Source organism: Saccopteryx bilineata, chromosome 1, assembly GCF_036850765.1.
Source record: "Saccopteryx bilineata isolate mSacBil1 chromosome 1, mSacBil1_pri_phased_curated, whole genome shotgun sequence".
In the NCBI taxonomy this organism is placed as follows: domain Eukaryota; kingdom Metazoa; phylum Chordata; class Mammalia; order Chiroptera; family Emballonuridae; genus Saccopteryx; species Saccopteryx bilineata.
Genome location: NC_089490.1, coordinates 142,965,405 through 142,975,606, shown reverse-complemented (window position 1 = coordinate 142,975,606; position 10,202 = coordinate 142,965,405). Strand labels below are relative to the sequence as shown.

The window sequence follows — 10,202 nt, the reverse complement described above, 5'->3', positions numbered from 1 at the left end:
GCCTCACCGCGCGCAGGCGCATCCCTCATCCTCCCTCCCCCTCCGGATGTCGCGCCGCCCCCGAGACAAGCCTGGCAGTGGGATGGGAATAACTTTATTAAACTCGACTTCCAGCCTCTGTCGCGCGCACCCTGGCCGCCCTGACCATAGTCACGGGGCGCCAACACAGCCCTCGTCGTCCTCGTCGTCCACGTCGAGGCCTGGGATGCCGCGGATCTGGCGCTGTAGCGCCCCGCCCAACAGAGGCACGGCCTCCTCGTCTCCCTCAGGGGGGGGTGGTGGTGGTGGGGGTGACGCGGCCCCGGGGGCTGGCTCCGGGGGCACTGGGGGCTGCACCGGACTGCTCTCGGCATCCGCCGTGCTCCCGGCCGCTTCGACCACCGCTCCCTCGTCTAGGGCGCTGCCTTCGGCCTCTTCTTGTTCCTTCTCCTCCTCCTCGAGGCTGTCGGTGAAAGGGTTCTCGCCCTGTGGAAAGGGAAATGGATGCTGAAGGGAGGAAGGACTCGCGAGGCCAGGGCTGGGTACCAAGATCTGGGATGCAGCCGACGCCTGCTTCAGGCGCCCGCACCTCACCTTCAGGTACTGCTCCAGCTTCTTGCTGATAAGCTTGTTGTTGAGGATGCTGCGAGCCACCATGAGCGAGGACTTCTTGGACTGCTCCATCATGAGCTGCAGATAGGACAGGCGGGACGGGGCTGGAGTCTATAAAAACCCCCACCCTGCCAGGCTGTGGAATCCTAGCGCACAGCACAGCTTCACCTGGGCTCCCAACTATGTAGATTGCGTAGGTATGTAAGTGTACCTTGGGTACAAGCATGTGGCCATTCTCTTCAAACCATGGAGCCACAACCTGCTTTTATCATTGCCGAAGTGCTCCGTTCTTCCACCCCATACTTAGCTGATGTAACTGATTCAAGACATGTCTTTACAAGTGTATTGCAGAAATCTAATTTACTTATGTAAAAAGTAAAAGTAGTGAACATATTAAAACCCACATGTTCGATCCGTGACAAGAAGCCAGCTTCCCTAGTAAGCAAGGAACTCTTGGGGATCAACAGGGGGGATATAAAAACAGGAATACAAGTGTCAAAAAGTGTATTTAAGTAATATACATCCTTTTAATCCAGGATGAAGTATTACACACAAACGGCAAGGCTGAAAAAGAGAGAGAGAGAAAGAAAGAAAGAAACACATGTCCGTTTCTGTTATGTGCCCTGACCAGGGACCAACAGAACTGGAATCCTGCCACGGCAATTCTGAGAATCTTAAATTGAAGAAATAGAACTGTGCCTGCATGCAGTGGTTGCACTAGTGAAAAACTGGAAAGCACCTAAATATTTTTCAGTGGGTAACTGGTTAAACAAATCGTACATTCAAAAGAACACCATCAAGAAAGTATAGTGGTTCCTCAAAAAACTGAAAATAGAATTACATGATGACCCAGCAATCCCTCTACTGGGTCTATACCCCCAAACTCAGAAACATTGATACATAGACACATGCAGCCCCATGTTCATTGCAGCATTGTTCACAGTGGCCAAGACATGGAAACAACCAAAAAGCCCATCAATAAATGACTGGATAAAGAAGATGTGGCACATACACAATATGTAATACTACTCAGCCATAAGAAATGACGACATCGGATCATTTACAGCAAAATGGTGGGATCTTGATAACATTATACGAAGTGAAATAAGTAAATCAGAAAAAAACAGTAACTGCATTATTCCATACGTAGGTGGGACATAAAAGTGAGACTAAGAGACATTGATAAGAGTGTGGTGGTTGGGGGGGGAGGGGGGAGAGGGGGAGAGGGAGGGGCACAAAGAAAACTAGATAGAAGGTGACAGAGGACAATCTGACTTTGGGTGATGGGTATGTAACATAATTGAACAACAAGATAACCTGGACATGTTTTTTTTTTTTTTTGTATTTTTTCTGAAGCTGGAAACGGGGAGAGACAGACAGACTCCCGCATGCGCCCCAACCAGGATCCACCCTGCACGCCCACCAGGGGGCGATGCTCTGCCCCTCTGGGGCGTCGCTCTGTTGCGACCAGAGCCACTCTAGCACCTGGGGCAGAGGTGGAGGAGCCATCCCCAGCGCCCCGGCCATCTTTGCTCCAATGGAGCCTCGGCTGTGGGAGGGGAAGAGAGAGACAGAGAGGAAGGAGAGGAGGAGGGGTGGAGAAGCAGATGGGCGCTTCTCCTGTGTGCCCTGGCTGGGAATCGAACCCGGGACTTCACGCAGGCCGACGCTCTACCACTGAGCCAACCGGCCAGGGCCGACATGTTATCTTTGAATATATGTATCCTGATTTATTGATGTCGCCCCATTAAAAAAATAAAATTATTAAAAAAAAAAAAAAAGAAAAGAACACCATGGAGTCCTTAAAACAGGGCTAGATCTTGCCTTGGCAGGGCAGCTCAGTTGGATAGAACATGGTCTCCATATGCCAGTGTGGTGAGATTTGGATTCAGCCCCTAGACTGGGCACATACAAGAATCAACCAATGAATGTATATATATAATACAGCGAAACAACAAATCGATGTTTCTCCCTCCTCCTTTCCTCTCAAAAATCAACCAATAAAATAAAAAATAAGAAAATAGGCCTGACCTGTGGTGGCGCAGTGGATAAAGCGTCGACCTGGAAATGCTGAGGTTGCCGGTTCGAAACCCTGGGCTTGCCTGGTCAAGGCACTTATGGGAGTTGATGCTTCCTGCTCCTCCCCCTTTCTCTCTCTCTCTCTCTCTCTCTCTCTCTCTCTCTCTCCTCTCTCTCTCTGTCTCTCGCCCTCTCTTTCTCCTCTCTAAAAATGAATAAGTAAAAACATTAAAAAAAAATGTTGCAGAGGTTTAAAAAAATTTAAAAAAAATAAAAAAATAATAAAGAGTGCAAAAAAACTACTTTTTGTATGTTATCTTGAATCCCACCTTGGTTACCAAATTCAATGAATTAAGAACATTTTGCTGGAATCAATCACCTTTTATGAGTATACTCATTTCTTTGCATATTAAAAGCTTCCATTTCCAGCATTTTATAATGTTGCTTATATTTTATTGAACCATCCTTGTATTCCAAAAACAAACGTACAGTGTATCACACATTTGAAACATTACTAGATTGATAATTACTGTTTTATTTAATGCTTCTATTCTTTAATAATAAACTAATTTACAGTATCATGTTGGTATTACCTTTACCAAATTTTTGGAATTAAGGTTAAAAAAGCTTCCTAAACCTGAATTTTAGGATAGACTTCCAGCATAGCAGTCTGAGAAGTTCTGCAGACCTGCTCCCTAGTGAAACTAATGAAAACTACTTAAAACAAACAACTGATTATATTTCAAGTCTCTGGGAATGTTCCCAAGGACATAAAGCAAATGAAGAAACATTTACTGATGCGAAGCTCATAAAACTCAGAAGAGTGTGAGTTACCAGTGTTAAAACATAACCTGTAGCTTTCCTGCTTTGTAGCTCAGCGTGATGGAAACTCCACTATAGATAGACAGTACCATCAAGAACACAGTCCTCTTCTCTCTACCCAGTTCATCACAGTTAAGGGCTTTACCTTACCAAGAGGGATAGGATATCAAAATCTAGCTACCTGCTTCTGAGGCTAAGTTGTTCTGGTCAAGTTCAGCAGAGAAGTGGAGGGGTTCCCTTCTTTTATCCAGTTCCTATGTAATAAAAGCTCAACTGGGGTTGGGCATGGCATGCTGAAAATAATGGTTTTGTTCATAAAGCAGAGCTCCCATGCCAAGAAAGGCAAATTAAACTAAGACCAGAGGCTACAGCTGTTTCCCCACCCATCTCTTCTAAAGCAGCAAAGTCGCTTAAAGCAGTGGTCCCCAACCCCGGGGCCGCAAACCAGTACCGGTCCATAGGCCATTTGGTACCCGTCAGCAGAGAAAGAATAAATAACTTACATTTCCGTTTTATTTATATTTAAGTCTGAACTTAAATGTTTTATTTTAAAAAAATGACCAGATTCCCTCTGTTACATCCGTCTAAGACTCACTCTTGACGCTTGTCTCGGTCACGTGATACATTTATCTGTCCCACCCTAAAGGCTGGTCCGTGAAAATATTTTCTGAGATTAAACTGGTCCATGCCCCAAAAAAGGTTGGGGACCACTGGCTTAAAAGAGAAGTAATTCATTGTCCTCAAACCCTGCTCCAGAGCCTAGACTCAAAAGATTTTTCCCAGGGAGAAAGGCCTTAAAACAATGAGGTCTTAAATCTCTTCCCAAAAGAACTTAACTTCATTTGCAGGAGTGTGGGGAAGTTTAAGACTAAGAACTCTCTCAAAACAGTGAAGTGGGTAGAAAAAGCAATTAAAAGGAGACAGGTAGATTTGATAGCAATGTAAATGAAACTGATTGGCTGGGTTACCTGTAAAACAGAAAGCTAAGAAACTCCCTTCCCAAATTTAATTAGATCAGATTGCAGAGCAATTTAATGACTCAAGGTATTGTTGAAAATAGAGAAATCAGCCAACAGTTTGGAGTTTAACAGCTAAATGTAGTCTGGGAAAGAAACAGTCAAAGAGAGCCCTGTCAAAACCAGTTATCCCAGGGTGGTTGTGCACTTGCCTATAGTTTCCTCCTACAAGGCACAATTATCAGAGGCTTCATACTGTGGGAATGAAAGAGACGTGACTAAAATAATTTAACTAGTTAACTAACAAACCAGCAAACAATAATAAGACTTGGGAGTTGTTGTGGGGGAGAATGAAAAGGCATGACGACAGTCTCACCAAATAGATGATAAAAAAGATATATAAAAAAAAATGAATACACATCTTGGAGCTGAAAAACAATAGAAATGAAAATTTCCCTACAGAAGCTCAACAGATTTGAACTGGCAGGATTAACAAATTTGTAGGTAGAGATCACACACTGAAAAAGAGAAAAAATTAAGCAAAATGAATAGTCAGTCTGAAACAAGAAAGCAGACAAATTATCTGGAAATATAATGGCGAAAAACTTCAGAAATCTGATGAATATCTTTAATCTACACATCAAAGCAGCTCAACAAAACACCAAATAGATAAACACAAAGAGATCCACAAAGACACATTATAATAAAAATGCTGAAAGCCAAAGATATGGGTAAAATCTTGAAAGCAGCAAGAAAAAAAGGAATCATCATTTTTTAAATATTTCAGGGGGAGAAATGGAGAGCCAGAGAGAGACGGGAACATTGATTTTTTCTGTATGTGCCCTGACCAAGGATGGAACTGGCAACCTCTGCATTTTGGGACAGTGCTAACCAACTGAGCTATCTGGCCAGGGTAGAATCATCATTTTTATTTATTATTATTTTTGGGACAGAGAGAGGGACAGATGGGGACAGACAGGAAGGGAGCGAGATGAGAAGCATCAATTCTTCGTTGCAGCACCTTAGTTGTTTATTGATTGCTTTTTCATATGTACCTTGGGGGAGCTATAACAGAGTGAGTGATCTTTTGCTCAAGCCAGCAACCTTGGGCTCAAGCTGGTGAGCCTGCACTCAAGCCAGTGACCTCAGGGTTTCACACCTGGCTCCTTGCATTCCAGTCTGACGCTCTATCTACTGCGCCACCACCTGGTCAGGCTTTTTTTTTTAAAGCTAAGACGGAATGTGGGGGGGGGGGAGGTGAGAAGCATCAACTCCTCATTGTGATACTTAAGAGGTTCATTGACTGCCCTCTCCCATGTCCCCTGAGGGAGCTCCAGCTGAGCCAGTGACACCTCACTCAAGCCAGCGACCCTAGGCCTCAAACCAGTGACCATCAGGTCAAATCCATGATCCGACGCTCAAGCCAGCAACTCCGCACTCAAGCTGATGATCTCAGGACCTTGAACCTGGGCCCCAAACATCCTAGGTCAACATTCCATCCACTGTACCACTCACTGCCTAGCCAGGCCAGAATAATCACTTTTTAAAATTTATTTATTTATTCATTTTAGAGAATAGAGACGGGGGGGGGGGGGGGGGAGAAGCAGGAAGCATCAACTCCCATATGTGCCTTGACTGGGTAAGCCCAGGGTTTTGAATTGGCAACCTCAGCGTTCCAGGTCGACGCTTTATCCACTGCGCCACCACAGGTCAGGCCAGAATAATCACTTTTTAAAAAGGAAACCCAATAAGGTTAAAAGCTGACTTATCAGATATCCTGGCAGTGGCCAGAATCCTGACAAGTTAGCTCAGCTGGTTAGAGTGCCATCTTGATATGCCAGAGGTAGAGGTTCAATTTCAAGTCAAGGCAGACACAGGAAATCAACCAATGAAAGCATAACAAACAACAAATTGATGTTTCTCTTCCTTCCTCTCTTCTTTAAAAATCAGTGGTAGTAAATTTATTTATTTATTGTGGCAGAGACAGAGAGAGTCAGAGAGAGGAATAGATAGGGACAGACAGGAAGGGAGAGAGATGAGAAACATCAATTCTTCGTTGGAGCTCCTTAGTCATTCATTGATTGATTTCTCATATGTGCCTTGACCGGGGGTGGGGGTGGGGTGGGGTGTGTGGCTACAGCAGATCGAATGAACCCTTGCTTGAGCCAGTGACCTTGGGCTCAAGCTGGTGACCTCAGGGTCTCGAACCTGGGCCCTCCACATCCCAGTCCAATGCTTTATCAGGCTGGTCAGGCTCAATGATGGTAATTTTAAAAAATGCTGCAACCATTTCTTTTTCCTTTTTTTTGGCAGTCAGAAAGAGGGACAACAGATAGGGGCAGACAGCCAGGAAGGAGAGAGATGAAAAGCATCAATTCTTCATTGTGGCACCTTAGTTGTTCATTGATTGCCTTCTCATATGTGCCTTGACCAGTGGGCTATAGTAGAGCAAGTAACCCCTTGCTCAAGCCAGCAACTTGGGCTCAAGTCAGCAACCTTCGGCTTCAAGCCAGCAACTTTCGGCTTCAAGCCAGCAACCATGGAGTCATTATCTACGATCCCATGCTCAAACCAGCGACCCCATGCTCAAGCTGGTGAGCCCACGCTCAAGCCGGATGAGCCCACACTCAAGCCAGTGACCTTGGGGTTTCGAAACTGGGTCCTCTGTATCCCAATCCGATGCTCCATCCACTGCGCCACTGCCTCTTCAGGCAATCATTTCTTTTTTAAGTAATTAAAACAGGCCAGAAGGCAAGGGGATAATATACTTAAAATGCTCTAGAAAAAAATGTCAACTAATAATCCTATGCCCAGCCAAGATATCTTTCAAAAACTAAGGTTAAGTTTGGCTCTGGCCAGCTGGCTCAGAAGTAGAATGTCATCCAGGTATATGGATGTCCCATGTTTGATTCCCAGTCAGGGCACACAGGAGAAGCGCCCATTTGCTTTTCCACCCCTCCCCCTCTCACTTCTCTCTCTCTCTCTCTCCTCTCCCTACAGCCACTGCTCAATTAGAGCGAGTTTTCCCTGGGCACTGAGGATGGCTCTAAGGCCTCTGCCTCAGGCACTAAAAAATGGCTTCTGCTGCAATGGAACAAGGCCGCAGATGGGTAGAGCATTGCCCCCTCGTGGGCTTGCTGGGTGGATCCCAGTTGGGGCACAGGCAGGAGTCTGCCCCTGCCTTCCCTCCTTCTCACTAAATTAAAAAAAAAGTTATTCTCACTTTTTGTAAGTGATGTTATCCAAGTCAGTTCCTCGTCTTTCCCAATGTGTTCATCTGACATTGGGTGAAGTGAACACACACAGGACAGTACTGTTACTCTAACAGATGCTCTGTAATGAAGAGACTTGAATTTCAGTAGCAGTGATGCTGTAGTACTAGATGGGAGATGACTAACACCCAGGATACCGAGATGACGTGAACAATTCATGTGGAGCAAAGACATGTGTTCCCATGCTGCATAACTGCCTCAACTCAGGAAAATCAAGTTTGGTTTTATTCCGTCCTGGATAGCTTGGTTGGTTAGAGCATCATCCCGAAGGGCAAAGGTTGCAGGTTTGATGCCTGGTCAGGGCACATGTACTAACAGATTAATGTTCCTGTCTCCCTCTCTCTAAAATCAATAAAAAAATTTTTGTAAAAAAAAAAAAAAAAAAAAAGGCAAAGTAAAAACATTCTGCAATAAAGAACTGCTAGCAGCCTGACCAGGCGGTGGCGCAGTGGATACAGTGTCGGACTGGGATGTGGAGGACCCAGGTTCAAGACCTTGAGGTCACCAGCTTGAGCACAGGCTCATCTGGTTTGAACAATGTTCACCAGCTTGAGCCCAAAGTCTCTAGCTCGAGCAAGGGGTCACTCGGTCTGCTGTAGCCCCCTGGTCAAGGCACATATGAGAAATCAATCAATGGACAACTAAGGAGCCGCAACAAAGAATTGATGTTTCTAGTCTCTCACCCTTCCTGTCTGTCTGTCCCTCTCTTTGACTCTCTCTGTCAAAAAACAAACAAACCCCCAAACTGCTAGCAGACCATACAAGCTGAAAGCAAGTGATCCCAGAGAGTAAGTGAATTCACATGAAAGAACAATAAAGCTAATCATGTAATTATAAAAGACATTATAAATGCATATTTTTGTTTAAGAAATGGTTTTTTTTTTTTACATTTTATTTATTCATTTTTAGACAGAGAGGAGAGAGAGAGAGAAAGAGAGAAAGGGGAGGAGCAGGAAGCATCACTCCCATGTGCACCTTGACCGGCAAGCCCAGGGTTTCAAACTGGCAACCTCAGCGTTCCAGGTCGATCCTTTATCCACTACACCACAAGCCAAGCTATAAATTCTTATTTGTCTTCTCAACTGATTTAAAAACTGCATAAAAGTATAAACACACACATACATATTTATATATAAAATTATACTTTTTGGCCAATAATATACAGAAATGTAATATAGACCCTGGCCAGTTAGTTCAGTCAGTTAAGAGCATCGTCCTGAAACAAGGTTGCAGGTTCAATCACTTGTCCCTCAGGCACACACAGGAAGCAACCAAGAATGCAAGACTGAGAGGAACAACAAATGCTTCCTTTCCCACTTCCCTCTCTCTCCTTTCCTCTGTGTCTCTCAAAAAAATAAAAATTAAGCCCTGGGCCCTGGTTGGTTGGGTCAGTGGATAAAGTGTCAGCCCAGGGTAGGGACATCCCAGGCTTGATTCCCAGTCAGGGCACACATGAAAGCAACCATGTGCTTTTCTTCCTTCCATTCCTCTACCCCTTCTTTCTTCTTCCCCTCTTGCAGTCAATAGCTCGAGTGGTTCAAGTGTGAGCCCTGGGCACTGAGGACAGCTCAGTTGGTTGAGGGTAGGCCTCAGACACTGAGGATAGCAAACACCAGCTGGTGGATCCCAGTAGGGGTACATTTGGGAGTCTATCTCGCTATCTCCCTTCCTCTCACTTAAAAAACAAAAACAGGCCCTGGCCGGTTGGCTCAGCGGTAGAGCGTCGGCCTAGCGTGCGGAGGACCCGGGTTCGATTCCCGGCCAGGGCACACAGGAGAAGCGCCCATTTGCTTCTCCACCCCTCCGCCGCGCTTTCCTCTCTGTCTCTCTCTTCCCCTCCCTCAGCCAAGGCTCCATTGGAGCAAAGATGGCCCGGGCGCTGGGGATGGCTCTGTGGCCTCTACCTCAGGCGCTAGAGTGGCTCTGGTCGCAACATGGCGACGCCCAGGATGGGCAGAGCATCGCCCCCTGGTGGGCAGAGCGTCGCCCCGTGCCGGGTGGATCCCGGTCGGGCGCATGCGGGAGTCTGTCTGACTGTCTCTCCCTGTTTCTAGCTTCAGAAAAAAGAAAAAAAAAAACAAAAAAAAAAAAACAAAAACAAAAACAAAAACAAAAACAAAAACAAAGGTAAATGCAATGGGCAAGGAGACACCTGACTGGTGGTGTTCTTAAAAAAAAAAAAAAAAAAAAAGCCCTGGCCAGATGGTTCAGTTGGTTAGAGCTTCGTTCTGAAGCACAGACATTGCCAGTTCAATCCCCACTCAGGGCACATATAGGAACAAATCAATGCTCCTTCCTGTCTCTCTCTTCCCCTTCTTCTATTGCTAAAATCAATCAATCAGTAACTGTTTTTAATTTTATAAAAAAAAAGTTACTTCCTGACCTTTGGTGGTGCAGTAGATAGAGCATTGACCTCAAACACTGAGGTTGTCGGTACAAAACCCTGGGCTTGCCTGGTCAAGGCACCTTCAAGAAGCTATTACTAGTTGGTGCTTCCCACTCCTCCCACACCCCTTTCTCTTACCTTCTCTCTCCTCTCTCT

At 45.4% G+C, this 10,202-nt stretch overlaps 1 protein-coding gene across 2 annotated transcripts in view; it reads right to left on the bottom strand.

Moving 5' to 3' along the window:
* Positions 1 to 83: 83 nt before the first annotated feature.
* The window catches only part of AKAP8L (A-kinase anchoring protein 8 like), a 39,935-nt gene continuing 29,816 nt past the window's right edge, over positions 84 to 10,202 (bottom strand). For both annotated transcript variants that reach the window (XM_066271296.1, XM_066271302.1), the window contains 2 exons: positions 574 to 669; positions 84 to 465 (listed from right to left, as the gene is read on the bottom strand). In XM_066271296.1, coding sequence (XP_066127393.1) covers positions 151 to 465; positions 574 to 669 — 411 coding nt within the window. In that variant the 3' untranslated portion in view covers positions 84 to 150. The remainder of the gene's footprint in view (positions 466 to 573; positions 670 to 10,202) is intronic.